The sequence below is a fragment of the Columba livia genome, chromosome 5 (assembly GCF_036013475.1).
Source record: "Columba livia isolate bColLiv1 breed racing homer chromosome 5, bColLiv1.pat.W.v2, whole genome shotgun sequence".
NCBI classification, from domain to species: domain Eukaryota; kingdom Metazoa; phylum Chordata; class Aves; order Columbiformes; family Columbidae; genus Columba; species Columba livia.
Window position 1 is genome coordinate 50,899,065 of NC_088606.1, and position 16,192 is coordinate 50,915,256.

General features: G+C 46.6%; 1 protein-coding gene across 1 annotated transcript in view; it reads right to left on the bottom strand.

Annotated features, from left to right (window-relative positions):
* Positions 1 to 138: 138 nt before the first annotated feature.
* Positions 139 to 16,192, bottom strand: part of MUC6 (mucin 6, oligomeric mucus/gel-forming) — a 62,902-nt gene continuing 46,848 nt past the window's right edge. The window contains exons 35-44 of the mRNA XM_065066093.1: positions 15,666 to 16,109; positions 14,679 to 15,122; positions 13,170 to 13,610; positions 11,661 to 12,101; positions 10,152 to 10,595; positions 9,165 to 9,608; positions 8,177 to 8,596; positions 5,531 to 6,136; positions 2,443 to 2,545; positions 139 to 782 (exon numbers count right to left, since the gene is read on the bottom strand). Of these exons, the coding sequence (XP_064922165.1) occupies positions 605 to 782; positions 2,443 to 2,545; positions 5,531 to 6,136; positions 8,177 to 8,596; positions 9,165 to 9,608; positions 10,152 to 10,595; positions 11,661 to 12,101; positions 13,170 to 13,610; positions 14,679 to 15,122; positions 15,666 to 16,109 (3,965 nt within the window). The 3' untranslated portion in view covers positions 139 to 604. The remainder of the gene's footprint in view (positions 783 to 2,442; positions 2,546 to 5,530; positions 6,137 to 8,176; positions 8,597 to 9,164; positions 9,609 to 10,151; positions 10,596 to 11,660; positions 12,102 to 13,169; positions 13,611 to 14,678; positions 15,123 to 15,665; positions 16,110 to 16,192) is intronic.

Below are 16,192 nucleotides of genomic sequence, written 5' to 3' on the forward strand. Positions count from 1 at the left end.
GTGCTGTGTCCACTTTCAAAGGAAAGGGAATGGGTCACCTCAGTTGTTTCTTCTCCAAGTGAAGTAATGGGCTATTCCACATGTCCTAGTTCAAGTGTAGTGAACCTACCAGACTGTTTTCAGTTAAAATTGGTCAAATAATGAGAAATAAGTTAGCAATTAAATTCTTTCTACTTTATTTGAAAGTAAAATTTCTGTTATTGCACAGTGTATAGGCCAGTTTTTAGCCTCTGGTTAAATATCACCCCAAGCAAGACCAGTTGGTCTCTGACATGATCTTCCCTCCCAATTCTTAGCCCATCCATTGGTGGGTGTTTGGGTTTTATTTGGTTTGGTTTTGTTGTTTTGGGTTTTTTTTGTTGGTTTGGTTTTGGTTCCCCCCCAGCATCCCCTCTTTTTACCTCTCTCCTGATTAGGAATAATTTATGAGTTAACTTCATTGACATTCCAGGTGGCTGCTCAGGAAGCCTCGCTGCAAGGCTATCCTGTATAATCAATACAAGAGAATTCCCAGCAATGAGCAGTCACAGTGGGAAGTATTACATTACGATCAGTGTTTTAATTTAAAAAAAGATAAGGTATCTGAGGCCATCTGGGGGTCTGGCTAGTGTATGCAGCTATCAAAGTTACAAACACAGCCCCTAAATACAATTATTTCTGTAATGAGCCTTTTTCCAGGATTATCTGGGTCTTTGCATGGTAGTTGGAATTCCTGCTTAAGAAGCTGACGTGGCCTGCAGCAGCCACATGCTGTGTCGACCATCATCTTCTCAATGTTCAACCTGTTTGGAAGAGAGGGAGAATCAGGATTTTTATACAGCATTTTAGGCTTACTGCTTTTCAAGTATTTGAATATTTTTTTTTCTTATGGTGTAACAGTTAGAGGAAAGAGCACAACCCTTAGTTTTAACAGTTCTGTCAAATACAGAACTACAAACAGTGCAGTAATTGACTGTGTTAAATTCTCATGACGACTATTGCGAGAGTTCAGGTACACTGAGCTGCTGCCTTTTTAAAACTGAATTATCAAAGGCTGACAGCTATTGCGCCTCAGACCTCATTGGAAAGCTAATAGGATTTGCTTTCCTCTTTCTCCTTCTGCACTTCTGAAATTCATAAAGTAACTATAGATCTAAATATTTTCAAAGCTGTGTGCTGGACTACTCAGTTTGCAAAAGGTCTCTGGTGTGATCTGTTAACAAAGATGCTGGATTGTGCATGTTCCTTTTACACAGTTCATGGAGGAAGGAGAAATCCCTTTCTTCCTCTGAACTGTTTGTGCAGATATCAGCTTAGATTTTGATACTGTGTCAATTCTGGACTGTGAGATCAGTTAACAAAGTACTAGCAGACTTGTATGCACCTTGCTCGTTTAACAGGAATACAACACAGGTTGGTGAAGTGTTAGTGTGAATTAGCAGGTGAGATTTAGATTATTTTCTGACAGTACTGTTCTGTTGTACTGTTGCTTTTCTGACTGTTCAGCCAACTCCGCTGCTGGACTTGCTCCTTTTTTTTTTTTTTTTTGTCAGAAGTTGTATAAATGGGTACTAGAATTCAGCTATGGGAATAAGAGTTACAGAAAACGTTTTTGTAGAATCTTCTATACAAGGTAGAAAGGTGTGCTTGGTTTTGAATAAAACCAAACTGTTTTTTAATCACAAGTGTCTTAGTGATTGTGACAAACAATAATGTCCTCCAAGCTTAACAGCCCTTTTGAAAACTCTTGAGAGACAAAGTCAGTCAGTTTTCAAAATGCTGGGGGGCACCAGAACTCACTTTGAAGGCGACAGCCTTTACCTTCAGGATTTATTTAAAGTAGTTACTGCAAAAGCAAAAATCTTCATTGTTTCCCTACTCTTGAACATTGTATTTGCATAGATTGTTGGGAAGATAATTTTTTTTTCTTTCCCTAAATAACTGTGATCTCAGTAATACTGCTGCAGTGAATTTAGTTTTATTGAAGCCTTGATTCCCTGTACGGGTAGTCTCCCAGTAAGCATGCAGAACTGCACAGACCAAGATAGCACACTTATAACTACACGATATCCCTGAACTACACTATTAGGAGAACATGATATATTTAATTGAGATAAATTTCTTATTTTGCTGTCTCAGCTATTTGAAAACCAATATTTGTAGTCCAAAAAAAAAAAATCCCCCCCAAACCAAAAATATCAACAGCAAAGAAGTCCCCCAAACTGCAGTATTGAAGTCTATTAAAAACAACAACAAAACAAAAAAAATCAAAAACCACCAAACCACCCACTACATAGTAGATGACAGTGTTATTTTTAGCTAGCTGGCTTTTACTGCAACATAATATTGCTGGGTAGATGCCAACCACATTTTTCACCCTGAACTCATAAAGGAGTGGTGGTGACAAATATCACCACTTGCAGATGGCCAAAGAAAAAGAAACAATCTCTCAACTATCCTTACTTTGTTGAAGATGGACATGATCCTTCACATTTGCTTAAAGTGACATTTGTAGAACAGCCTTTGTAAGTTATTTTTTCTTCATATTTGAGTTCTCTACAATGTTCTGTCAAATGTAAAAAGAAAAAAATTACAGCAGATATTAATGTTAGTGATCTTGAGTGACCTTTGTTGAATGCCAGAAGCATCCATGCTCAGTTTCATAGAAACTGTTCCTATTGCATAAGACAGTTAACAAGTCAGAAACAAGTAACACAGCAAGAGCAGGTTTTAAACTAGGCACTGAAGATGCATGAGAGAGTTACCCTGGAGGAGAACTAAGAAAATGCAAGTTGCTGGAATTATGAATAAGCAAAAAAAAAAAAATCCTGTTAAGAATATAGTGCAAATTCAGTCTAGCAGGAAGAGATTAATCCACTGATGAGGACACAAAGATGCAAACAAAACAACCAGCTGACTAATTCTGGTGGAATTATTTCTGGTTCACAGACTTTGTAATAGATTTCACTTGTTTGAAGAATACTTAGTTCACTCATTTTAAGGACTGATTAATTTTTGTTTGTTTGTTTGGTTTTTTGTTGTTTTTTGTTTGTTTGTTTGTGTTTTGTTTTGTTTTAATAGGCAAGGAGAAGTTCACAACCTAAATGCCTGCCTGCAGTCCGGCTTTCCTTACTAGATTAAATGTATAATGCTCCATAGCAGGTATTGATCTTGCATTTTCTCCTGACTTGAAGCAACACACCAAGCACTTTATAAAGCAGAAAGTTGACTGAAAACACAGATTTTTTCCAATTAAAGATTTTTTTTTTTTAAGTTTATATTAAAGAGAACAGAAGTGTTGTATACTATGAAGGCATTTTTTTGCACCTCTTATACTGCTCCTGTACAAAGCTCTTTTAAGCACCTGAAGGTTTGCTGCTTGAAGGAAGGTTGTGGATGAAACCTGAACATTGTTGCAGGAAAGATTCAGTTAATATTGTAGTAGGCATTTGTCATTGGAAAATAAGGCAACTAATAACTGGACATGAGGCTAAGGTACTGTACCTGTATCTCATAAATGAAGAGCTAGGCTAGTATTTTAAGTTTTCTTTCTGGACTGAAACATACTGTTAATAATCTGGAGAAGACTGCAGCTTTCTGAACTCGTGAAAAATATTGGGAGATGATACTGCAGTTAAACTGCAAGGAACAAACCTGGTAATGGTGTGGTTGGGAAGATCCTGTGTGTTCTGAAGCACTTCCCATTCTGTGAGGTGAAAACTAAGAGGATGTAGGGAAAGCAGGGTCAATAGGAGAGGAGCAATAGAAAGAATCCCATCTACTTGGGTCAAGCTGTTATTTCCTGATGATCTCACAGTCAATTCAAGCCTCCTCCTTGCTAAAAAACTGAAACCAGCCTCTTTGGTAGTGCATTACTTTTGTAACAGTGCAGGCAAGTACAGACTGTGCATTCAATCACTTGCTCTACAAGTAGATGATTCTGCCATGCCTTGTGGCTGGGCTGACTGACCTGTACAAGCTGCGCTCTGCTGACAAGGTTAGTAGTGAAAACAGGGATGAAAGGTCCTGCCAGAGGTGACTATACCCACTGTTTTATATATATATATATATATATATATATGTATATATATATTCTCAAATCATGGTTTGAGAGTAGCAGTTAAGCACAAATACAGTTTCCTTAGCTGACTGAGACCCTTCGTAAAAAATGAGTCTTCTGGAGTAAGACTCAGTAAGTGATGTCTTGGATGACTTGAGCATGGTGTTCCACTTTTTGTTCATTTTTTGTTGCTGTTAGAGAAAAGTTTCTGGTTCAGTTGATCTGACAGTAACGATGGAGTGGAGGACTGTGTGTGAAGATTCCCAACAGGTAAGGAAATAGTATATAGGTCTGTGGAAAAATTTTGAACATATACTTCAAAGATAAAGATGCAAATCTCATTATTAAGCAGGTTACAAAAGTGTGGGCCTATTAGGATGCTGCATATCCCTCCTAATTATTGGAAAATATATGGCAAATGAAGGCTGTAACTTGTTGGTGGCGAGGTTGTGCTTTCTTGAGGAATTAAACACACAGAAAAGAACAGACCACAGCAAATTGGTGTATGACAGTGGCGAAGGCAATAGGGAAGGCAGTATCATATGGCCAAAGTACACTTTCCAGGTAATTTCTCCTTTGTATGTTGAGCTAGCTCAAAAGAGAAGGCGAAGTAGCTGAAACTGAGATGTTAACTCTTCTCTGGGACCTATAACAGTGGTTAGAAAAAAAAAAAATGTGCAAAAAGAACCACACAGGAAACACACCTTCCATTCACAGATTGAACAGTGCATAGGTCATTCTGGTTTATGTTTGGAAGAGTTAATTCATATGTGTCTGATAAAAAACATCTGCCTCATTGTTTTCAAATAGGACTAGAAACTAGATGTCTGCTACCTACACAGAATACAGTCAAAAATGTATAGATATCTCTTGGGAATTCACACCGGTGTTACTGGCTCCTATACTGTAGATACTAAAGTAGGACAGTTCAATTTAAAACCAGAAGAGAGGATGTTGATTTGTGTGCCTCCCTTTACATGAAGTTGTGCAAGTTATAGAATATGGTATTCCTTGAGTCAAAACACATTAGATTTTAATTATGCACAGGAGCAAAAAAATGTCACTGTACCTTGAAAAGAAAAAACAGTATCTTGCTGAAGAGAGACTAAAAAATGTTCAGCTGTGCAGAAACAGTGTATGAGAGGTAACAGGACTGCAGGGTAAGTCAAGATATAGCCTGTCCACGTAAACTACTTAAAAACCAAACGATTCTGTGACTCTCATGATACATATCCTGTCACCCAACTTAACTCAGTTTTTTTAATGTTTATTCAGCATATCAGCAGGGAACCTGTTCTTATAAAATCTAAGACTTCAGACAACTACTCCACAAAAAATAACTGCAGAAAGGAAAAAAAAAAACATGGAGCCAATGCATACAAACGGTATCATAGCCAAAGAATATGTAATGTAAGAATTCATACACTCATCAATGAAAAGATGCGCTAAAAACAAAAACGTGATATAGGAAATTATATAGATATACCTTACCTTGTGGCACTGTTAATGGTACAACAGAAGACAAGGATGTTGAAAGTTTAGAGGTAAAAGGAGGAGATGATGTAGTGCGGGTAGTAGTTAGTGTTGTTGTTCGCAAAGAAGTCCTTTTAAAGGCCTCTGTAGAAGCAGTAGTAATAACGCTGGGAGCAAAAGTAATTGTTGTAGATAAAACAGAAGGGATCAAAACTGGAGTGGATTTGGCAGAGATACTGGTAGGAATTACTGATGAAGTAGTCTTGCCATAGGGAGTAAATGTGGTATTTTGGGAGGAAAAATATGTAGCACTCTCAGCAGACCTAAATGTGGAAGTAGTGAGGGATGTAAGTGTAGACATTGGGCTGGTGGTTGGAGCTGAGGTGGAGGAGATGGTGGAAGTGGCAGCTGATGGCAGCTGGGTGCTGAGTGAGCTTCTGGGGGCAGGTGGAGAGCTGGGACTTGAAGATGTCCTTGTCAGTGTGACTTCTGTGCTGCTAGTGGGTCTCATCTCTTTGGAGACAGAGGTCTTGGAGGTGCTGCTGGCAGAGGTGGCAGCTGTCATCTTCTGCATGGTCAGTGGTGGCACAACATGTGGCACGGTTGTCTTTTTGTGGGTGAAGGCTGCTGAGAGGAAGGCACAGATCAGTTGAGGATGAAGGCAAAAGGAGAAGGCAAAGGAGGTGGGAAGAAGCCCTGGGCTAGGGCCACAGTCAGGAAAAGCGGCCCTGTGCCGTACAGAGTCTCACTGGACAAGATGGGGAGGTGTGGGCCTCTGGCTCTTGCCCTCAGCCTCTTTGTCGTGCTTAGAGGTAGTCAGAGCCCATGTGCATGCCAGGCACCAGTGCCTTGACCCTGGCTGGATACTAAGTGTGCACCCAATTGCTTGTTGACTCCCCCTCACCAGGAGCAGGGACATAATTGGAGTGCAAAACCAAAAAAAAACAACACATGTCCAGATACAGACACTAAAGGAAAAACAAACCAAAGCCACCCATGTGATGCAAAGGCAATCACTCACCACCTCCCACTGATGGCCAGTACTGAGCCAGCCTCTGAGCAATGGCTACTTGGGAGAAACTTCCATCTACCCCATTTTACTGCTCAGCATGACGTTCTGTGGTATGGAGTATTTCCTTGGTCACTCATTTTGACTCAGTTGTCCTGGCTCTGTCCCCACCCAAGATCTTACCCCCTCCCACCTGCCACTTGCCCACTCCCTGTCAGGCAGAAGGATAAACAGAGAAGACCTAGATGCTGTGCTGGCAGTTCTCAGAAAGAGCTGAAGCACTTACGTGATATCAACACTGGCTGAGGCACACAGCTAAAACAGCACCAGACTACTAGGAACAAGAAGTAGGCCTATCCCAACCAGAGCCATTACACAGGACCAGGACTTCCCAACAAAGAGGAAGGTGGGCAAAACCACCAGGAGGTCTGCATGGATGAACAAGGAGCTCCTGGGCAAACTGAGACTCAAAAAGGAAGCCTCCAGAGGATGGAAGCAAGGATAGGCAGCCTGTGAGGAAGACAGAGAAATTATCTGAGCAACCAGGGATTAAGTTAGGAAAGCTAAAGGCCTGATAGAATTAAGTGTGGCCAGGGATGTCAACGGCAACAAGAAAAGCTTCCATTGGTATTTTGGTGATAAAATGAAGGCTAGAGAAAATGTGGGCCATCTCCGGAAGGAAATGTGAGACCTGGTTAGCTGGCATATGGGGAAAGCTGAGATACTCAATGATTTTTTTTTCCTCAGTCTTCACTGGCAAGTGCCCTAGCCAGACTGCCCACATTGCAGATGACAAAGGCAGGGACTGGGAGAATGAGGAACCACACACTGTAGAAGAAAAGCAGGTTTGAGACCATCTAAGGAACCTGAAGGTGCACAGGTCCATGGGACCTGATGAGATGCATCCATGGATGCTGAGGGAACTGGTGGCTGAAGCTGCTCAGCCACTATCCATCATATTTGAGAATTCATAGCAGTCTGATGAAGTACCCACTTAGTAGAAATGGAGAAATGTAGCCCCCATTTTTAAAAAGGGAAGAAAGGAAAACATGGGCAACTACAGGCTGCTCAGTCTCACCTCTGTGCTCGGCAAGATCATAGAGCACATCCTCCTGGAGACTATGCTAAGGAACATGGAAAATAAGGAGGTGATTGAAGTCAGCCAACATAGATTGAATAAAGGCAAAGAATGTGTGGCAAATCACGCCTGACAAATGTGGTAGCCTTCTAAAACAGGATTACAGTATTGCTGGGTAAGGGAAGAGCAAGTGAGATCATCTGCCTGGACTTGTGCAAAGTATTTGACATTGTCTCACACAACATCCTTGTCTCTAAACTGGAGGCATGTGAATTCAACAAATGGACCACTCAGTAGATAAGGAACTGGCTGGACTGAGCAACCTGGTCTAGTGGAAGGTGTCCCTGCCAGTTGCAGTAGGGGGCTGGAACTAGATGATATTTAAGTTTCCTTCTGACCTAAAAACAGTCTATGATTCTATGACTACACAAGGTCCCAGACTGTCCAATTCCAAACGCAAAAGGAAGGGAAGGCAAGTACCAAAGAAAATGCAAGCAGGCTGTGGTGCTTGGAAGAAAGGATGGATGGATGAGTAAGAGCAGGCAGAAGTGCTGAGTAGAGCAGGAAGGAACCTTACCGGGGTTTGAGGAGCTTGGCCATGTAGAGGACACAGTTGAGGAGGGGGAAGATGCAGGCGAAGGCAGTGGGCTGGTTTTGGCTGTGGAGGTTGTTGATGATTCTGGTGCAGGGGATTCTTTTGGAGCACTCATTGTAGTGGAAGAGGGCCTGTGCTTTAGGGTAGTAGGTGTAGGCTTGGGCCTGGTTGTTGGTACTGAGGTGGAGAAGACTGGGTAAGTGCTTAGCGGGGTGCTGGTGGCAGGTGGAGAGCTGGGAATTGGAGACATCCTTGTCGGTGTGACTTCTGTGCTGGTGGCAGGGCTGGGCTCTTTGGAGACATAGGTCTTGGAAATGCTGGTGGTGGAGGTGGTGGCAGTTGTCTTCTGTGTGGTCAGCGGTGCAACAACGTGTGGCACGGTTGTCTTTTTGTGGGCAAAGACTGCTGAGAAGAAAGAAAGCGTCTATTTAGGAGAGGGACAAGAGCAGAAGGTAAAGGAGGTGAGTAGAAGTACAAGCAAGGGGCATGTGCAAGAAAAGCAGTGCTGTGCTGCAATGATATTCACTGGTCAAGGAGGGAACTGCGGGCCTCTGGCTGCTGCCCTCACCCTCTTAACTGGTTTCTCCCCCAAAAGGATAAGGACAGTGACAGTATTCCTTCCAACAAGCAAGCAACCTCAGACTATCGCTAGAGAAGGAGCTTCTCCGGATGTTCGTGTATCCCTCCAAGGAAGAAGAACAGTGTACCTTCTGCTCTCTTCCACACAGGCAGGCCAGGCTCTGTGGGAGAGACCTGTTCCCAGGGCCATGACAAAGGCAGAACATAGCCAGTTGTCAGTGCTAGAGAAACTGGGAAAGTGGGAGTGAAGAAAAAGTAATAAACCAATGTCTGAGTGCTGTGTGAGAATCAAAATAAAAAATGAAGGATATCATAAACTAAAGGCATGAAGGAAGCATGAGAGCTGGGAAGAGCAGGCAGAAGCAGTGGGAAAGGCAGGAAGGAACCATACCTGGGTGTGAGGAGCTTGGCCATGTAGAGGACACGGTTGAGGAGGGGGAAGATGCAGGCGAAGGCAGTGGGCTGGTTTTGGCTGTGGAGGGTGTGGATGACTCTGGTGCAGGGGATTCTTTTGGAGCACTCGTTGCTGTGGAAGAGGGCCTGTGCTTCAGGGTTGTAGGTGTAGGCTTGGGGCTGGTGGTTGGTGCCGAGGTGGAGAAGACTGGGGAAGTGGAAGTTGACGGTGACTGGGTGCTTAGCAGGGTGCTGACGGCAGGTGGAGAGCTGGGACTTGGAGACATGCTAGTCAGCGTGACTTCTGTGCTGGTGGCAGGGCTGATTTCTCTGGAGACAGAGGTCCTGGAGGTGCTGATGGTGGGGGTGCTGGCAGTCGTCTTATGTGTGGTCAGTGGTGGCACAACATGTGGCATGGATGTCTTTTTGTGGGTGAAGGCTGCTGTAAGAAAGAACATGCCTGTTGAGGATGGAGGCTAAAGGAGAAGGCAAAGAAGGTGGGCACCAGCCTCAGGCCCAGGGCATGTGCAAGAAAAGTGCTGTGCTGCAATGAGACTCACTGGGGAAGAGGGAGCTGTGGGCCTCTGGCTGCTGCCCTCACCCTCTCCATCTGTCATCTCCCTCAAAAGGGGGACAAAGAGAGCCCCTCAAGGGTGTCATCTATCATGCAAGCACCCTCTGCCTCTCCCTGAAGAGGAGCTTCTTCAGATGTGCACGTTTCTCACCAAGGAAGAAAGCATACCATGTGCACTGTCCACACAGGCAGGCGAGACTATGTGGGAGAGACCTGTTCCTAGGGCCATGACAAAGGCAGAACATACCCAAGTTCCTATGCCAGTGGAAGTGGGCAAGGAAGAATAAAGGAAAAGTAACAATCAAATGCCTGAGTGGCATGAGCAAATCAGAATGAAGGAAGAAAGGAATCATGGATGGAGAGTTGGTAAGTGCAAGCAAAAGCAGTGGGAAAGGCAGGAAGGAGCCTTACCAAGGTGTGAGGAGCTCAGCCACGTAGAGGACACAGTTGAGGAGGGGGAAGATGCAGGCGAAGGCAGTGGGCTGGTTTTGGCTGTGGAGGGTGTGGATGACTCTGGTGCAGGGGATTCTTTTGGAGCACTCGTTGTTGTGGAAGAGGGCCTGTGCTTCAGGGTTGTAGGTGTAGGCTTGGGGCTGGTGGTTGGTGCCGAGGTGGAGAAGACTGTGGAAGTGGAAGTTGACGGTGACTGGGTGCTTAGCAGGGTGCTGATGGCAGGTGGAGAGCTGGGACTTGGAGACATGCTAGTCAGCGTGACTTCTGTGCTGGTGGCAGGGCTGATTTCTCTGGAGACAGAGGTCCTGGAGGTGCTGATGGTGGAGGTGGTGGCAGTCGTCTTTTGTGTGCTCAGCGGTGGCACAACGTGTGGCACGGTTGTCTTTTTGTGGGTGAACACTGCTAAGAGGAAAGCACAGGACTGCTGAGGGTGGGGCAAGAGGGGAAGGCAAAGGAGGTGGGTACAAGCCTCAGGCCAGGAGTATGTGCAAGAAAGGCAGTGCTGTGCTGCAATGAGACTTACTGGGGAAGAGAGAGGTGTGGGCCTCTAGCTGCTCCCCTCACCCTCCTATCTGGTTTCTCCCTCAAAAGGGGCCATAAGGACAGTGCAGGAAGGATGCCTTTCAACAACTGAGCACTCTCTGCTTCTTCTGCAATCACAGATTCAGAGAACGGTTGGAGTTGGAAGGAACCTCTGGAGATCCTGTAGTCCAACCTACCTGCTAAAGCAAGTTAATCTAGAGTAGATTGAACAAGAGTGTATTCAGGCAGGTTTTGAAGGTCTCCAGAGAAGGAAACTATATAACCTCTCTGGGCAGCCTGTTCCCATACTCTGTCACCATCAAAGTAAGAAATTTCTGCTTGTATTCAGGTGGAACCTTCTATGCTTCAGTCTGAGATCCTTGGCCCTCACCCTACTGTTGGGCACCACTGAAAAGAGGCTGGTCCCATCCTCTTGACATCCACCCTTGACATATCTATAACCTTTGACAAGATCTGCTCTCAGCCTTCTCTTCTCCAGGCTGAACAGACCCAGCAACTCAGTCTGTCCTCATAAGAAAGATGCTCCACATCCCTAATCATCTTTGTAGGCCTCCACTGAACTCCCTCCAGTAATTTCTTGTCCTTGTCCTTCCTCCTTGGAAGAGGAGCTTCTCCAGATACGTGTTTCTCTCTCCAAGGAAGAAAGACTGTGTTCTTTCTTCTCTCTTCCACACAGGCAGGCCAGGCTCTGTGGGAGAGACCTGTTCCCAGGGCCATGACAAAGGCAGAACATAGCCAAGTGCCAATGCCAGAGGATGTGGGAAAGTGGCAGTGAAGAAAAAGTAGTAAACCAATGTTTGAGTGGCTTGTGCATACCAAAAGGAAAAAAGAAAGGTGTAAGAAAGGTACATGAAAGGAAGGAAGTCAGCATGAGAGCTGGGAAGAGCAAGCAGAAGCCATGGGAAAGGCAGGAAGGAGCCTTACCAGAGTATGAGGAGCTCAACCATGTAGAGGACACGGTTGAGGAGGGGGAAGATGCAGGCGAAGGCAGTGGGCTGGTTTTGGCTGTGGAGGGTGTGGATGACTCTGGTGCAGGGGATTCTTTTGGAGCACTCGTTGTTGTGGAAGAGGGCCTGTGCTTCAGGGTTGTAGGTGTAGGCTTGGGGCTGGTGGTTGGTGCCGAGGTGGAGAAGACTGGGGAAGTGGAAGTTGACGGTGACTGGGTGCTTAGCAGGGTGCTGATGGCAGATGGAGAGCTGGGACTTGGAGACATGCTAGTCAGCGTGACTTCTGTGCTGGTGGCAGGGCTGATCTCTCTGGAGACAGAGGTCCTGGAGGTGCTGGTGGTGGAGGTGGTGGCAGTCGTCTTTTGTGTGCTCAGCGGTGGCACAACGTGTGGCACGGTTGTCTTTTTGTGGGTGAACACTGCTAAGAGGAAAGCACAGGACTGCTGAGGATGGGGCAAGAGGGGAAGGCAAAGGAGGTGGGTACAAGCCTCAGGCCAGGAGTATGTGCAAGAAAGGCAGTGCTGTGCTGCAATGAGACTTACTGGGGAAGAGAGAGGTGTGGGCCTCTAGCTGCTCCCCTCACCCTCCTATCTGGTTTCTCCCTCAAAAGGGGCCATAAGGACAGTGCAGGAAGGATGCCTTTCAACAACTGAGCACTCTCTGCTTCTTCTGCAATCACAGATTCAGAGAACGGTTGGAGTTGGAAGGAACCTCTGGAGATCCTGTAGTCCAACCTACCTGCTAAAGCAAGTTAATCTAGAGTAGATTGAACAAGAGTGTATTCAGGCAGGTTTTGAAGGTCTCCAGAGAAGGAAACTATATAACCTCTCTGGGCAGCCTGTTCCCATACTCTGTCACCATCAAAGTAAGAAATTTCTGCTTGTATTCAGGTGGAACCTTCTATGCTTCAGTCTGAGATCCTTGGCCCTCACCCTACTGTTGGGCACCACTGAAAAGAGGCTGGTCCCATCCTCTTGACATCCACCCTTGACATATCTATAACCTTTGACAAGATCTGCTCTCAGCCTTCTCTTCTCCAGGCTGAACAGACCCAGCAACTCAGTCTGTCCTCATAAGAAAGATGCTCCACATCCCTAATCATCTTTGTAGGCCTCCACTGAACTCCCTCCAGTAATTTCTTGTCCTTGTCCTTCCTCCTTGGAAGAGGAGCTTCTCCAGATACGTGTTTCTCTCTCCAAGGAAGAAAGACTGTGTTCTTTCTTCTCTCTTCCACACAGGCAGGCCAGGCTCTGTGGGAGAGACCTGTTCCCAGGGCCATGACAAAGGCAGAACATAGCCAAGTGCCAATGCCAGAGGATGTGGGAAAGTGGCAGTGAAGAAAAAGTAGTAAACCAATGTTTGAGTGGCTTGTGCATACCAAAAGGAAAAAAGAAAGGTGTAAGAAAGGTACATGAAAGGAAGGAAGTCAGCATGAGAGCTGGGAAGAGCAAGCAGAAGCCATGGGAAAGGCAGGAAGGAGCCTTACCAGAGTATGAGGAGCTCAACCATGTAGAGGACACGGTTGAGGAGGGGGAAGATGCAGGCGAAGGCCATGGGCTGGTTTTGGCTGTGGAGGGTGTGGATGACTCTGGTGCAGGGGATTCTTTTGGAGCACTCGTTGTTGTGGAAGAGGGCCTGTGCTTCAGGGTTGTAGGTGTAGGCTTGGGGCTGGTGGTTGGTGCCGAGGTGGAGAAGACTGGGGAAGTGGAAGTTGACGGTGACTGGGTGCTTAGCAGGGTGCTGATGGCAGATGGAGAGCTGGGACTTGGAGACATGCTAGTCAGCGTGACTTCTGTGCTGGTGGCAGGGCTGATTTCTCTGGAGACAGAGGTCCTGGAGGTGCTGATGGTGGAGGTGGTGGCAGTCGTCTTTTGTGTGCTCAGCGGTGGCACAATGTGTGGCACGGTTGTCTTTTTGTGGGTGAACACTGCTAAGAGGAAAGCACAGGACTGCTGAGGGTGGGGCAAGAGGGGAAGGCAAAGGAGGTGGGTACAAGCCTCAGGCCAGGAGTATGTGCAAGAAAGGCAGTGCTGTGCTGCAATGAGACTTACTGGGGAAGAGAGAGGTGTGGGCCTCTAGCTGCTCCCCTCACCCTCCTATCTGGTTTCTCCCTCAAAAGGGGCCATAAGGACAGTGCAGGAAGGATGCCTTTCAACAACTGAGCACTCTCTGCTTCTTCTGCAATCACAGATTCAGAGAACGGTTGGAGTTGGAAGGAACCTCTGGAGATCCTGTAGTCCAACCTACCTGCTAAAGCAAGTTAATCTAGAGTAGATTGAACAAGAGTGTATTCAGGCAGGTTTTGAAGGTCTCCAGAGAAGGAAACTATATAACCTCTCTGGGCAGCCTGTTCCCATACTCTGTCACCATCAAAGTAAGAAATTTCTGCTTGTATTCAGGTGGAACCTTCTATGCTTCAGTCTGAGATCCTTGGCCCTCACCCTACTGTTGGGCACCACTGAAAAGAGGCTGGTCCCATCCTCTTGACATCCACCCTTGACATATCTATAACCTTTGACAAGATCTGCTCTCAGCCTTCTCTTCTCCTGGCTGAACAGACCCAGCAACTCAGTCTGTCCTCATAAGAAAGATGCTCCACATCCCTAATCATCTTTGTAGGCCTCCACTGAACTCCCTCCAGTAACTTCTTGTCCTTGTCCTTCCTCCTTGGAAGAGGAGCTTCTCCAGATATGTGTTTCTCTCTTCAAGGAAGAAAGACTGTGTTCTTTCTGCTCTCTTCCACACAGGCAGGCCAGGCTCTGTGGGAGAGACCTGTTCCCAGGGCCATGACAAAGGCAGAACATAGCCAAGTGCCAATGCCAGAGGATGTGGGAAAGTGGCAGTGAAGAAAAAGTAGTAAACCAATGTTTGAGTGGCGTGTGCATACCAAAAGGAAAAAAGAAAGGTGTAAGAAAGGTACATGAAAGGAAGGAAGTCAGCATGAGAGCTGGGAAGAGCAAGCAGAAGCCATGGGAAAGGCAGGAAGGAGCCTTACCAGAGTATGAGGAGCTCAACCATGTAGAGGACACGGTGGAGGAGGGGGAAGATGCAGGCGAAGGCCATGGGCTGGTTTTGGCTGTGGAGGGTGTGGATGACTCTGGTGCAGGGGATTCTTTTGGAGCACTCGTTGTTGTGGAAGAGGGCCTGTGCTTCAGGGTTGTAGGTGTAGGCTTGGGGCTGGTGGTTGGTGCCGAGGTGGAGAAGACTGGGGAAGTGGAAGTTGATGGTGACTGGGTGCTTAGCAGGGTGCTGATGGCAGGTGGAGAGCTGGGACTTGGAGACATGCTAGTCAGCGTGACTTCTGTGCTGGTGGCAGGGCTGATCTCTCTGGAGACAGAGGTCCTGGAGGTGCTGATGGTGGGGGTGCTGGCAGTCGTCTTATGTGTGGTCAGTGGTGGCACAACATGTGGCATGGATGTCTTTTTGTGGGTGAAGGCTGCTGTAAGAAAGAACATGCCTGTTGAGGATGGAGGCTAAAGGAGAAGGCAAAGAAGGTGGGCACCAGCCTCAGGCCCAGGGCATGTGCAAGAAAAGTGCTGTGCTGCAATGAGACTCACTGGGGAAGAGGGAGCTGTGGGCCTCTGGCTGCTGCCCTCACCCTCTCCATCCGTCATCTCCCTCAAAAGGGGGACAAAGAGAGCCTCTCAAGGGTGTCATCTATCATGCAAGCACCCTCTGCCTCTCCCTGAAGAGGAGCGTCTCCAGATGTGCACGTTTCTCACCAAGGAAGAAAGCATACCATGTGCACTGTCCACACAGGCAGGCGAGACTTTGTGGGAGAGACCTGTTCCCAGGGCCATGACAAAGGCAGAACATACCCAAGTTCCTATGCCAGTGGAAGTGGGCAAGGAAGAATGAAGGAAAAGTAACAATCAAATGCCTGAGTGGCATGAGCAAATCAGAATGAAGGAAGAAAGGAATCATGGATGGAGAGTTGGTAAGTGCAAGCAAAAGCAGTGGGAAAGGCAGGAAGGAGCCTTACCAAGGTGTGAGGAGCTCAGCCACGTAGAGGACACAGTTGAGGAGGGGGAAGATGCAGGCGAAGGCAGTGGGCTGGTTTTGGCTGTGGAGGGTGTGGATGACTCTGGTGCAGGGGATTCTTTTGGAGCACTCGTTGTTGTTGGAGAGGGCCTGTGCTTCAGGGTTGTAGGTGTAGGCTTGGGGCTGGTGGTTGGTGCCGAGGTGGAGAAGACTGTGGAAGTGGAAGTTGACGGTGACTGGGTGCTTAGCAGGGTGCTGATGGCAGGTGGAGAGCTGGGACTTGGAGACATGCTAGTCAGCGTGACTTCTGTGCTGGTGGCAGGGCTGATTTCTCTGGAGACAGAGGTCCTGGAGGTGCTGATGGTGGAGGTGGTGGCAGTCGTCTTAAGTGTGATCAGCGGTGGCACAACGTGTGACACGGTTGTCTTTTTGTGGGTGAAGGCTGCTGTAAGAAAGAACATGCCTGTTGAGGATGAGGACTAAAGGAGAAGGCAAAGCAGGTGGGCACAAGCCTTAGGCCAGGAGCAT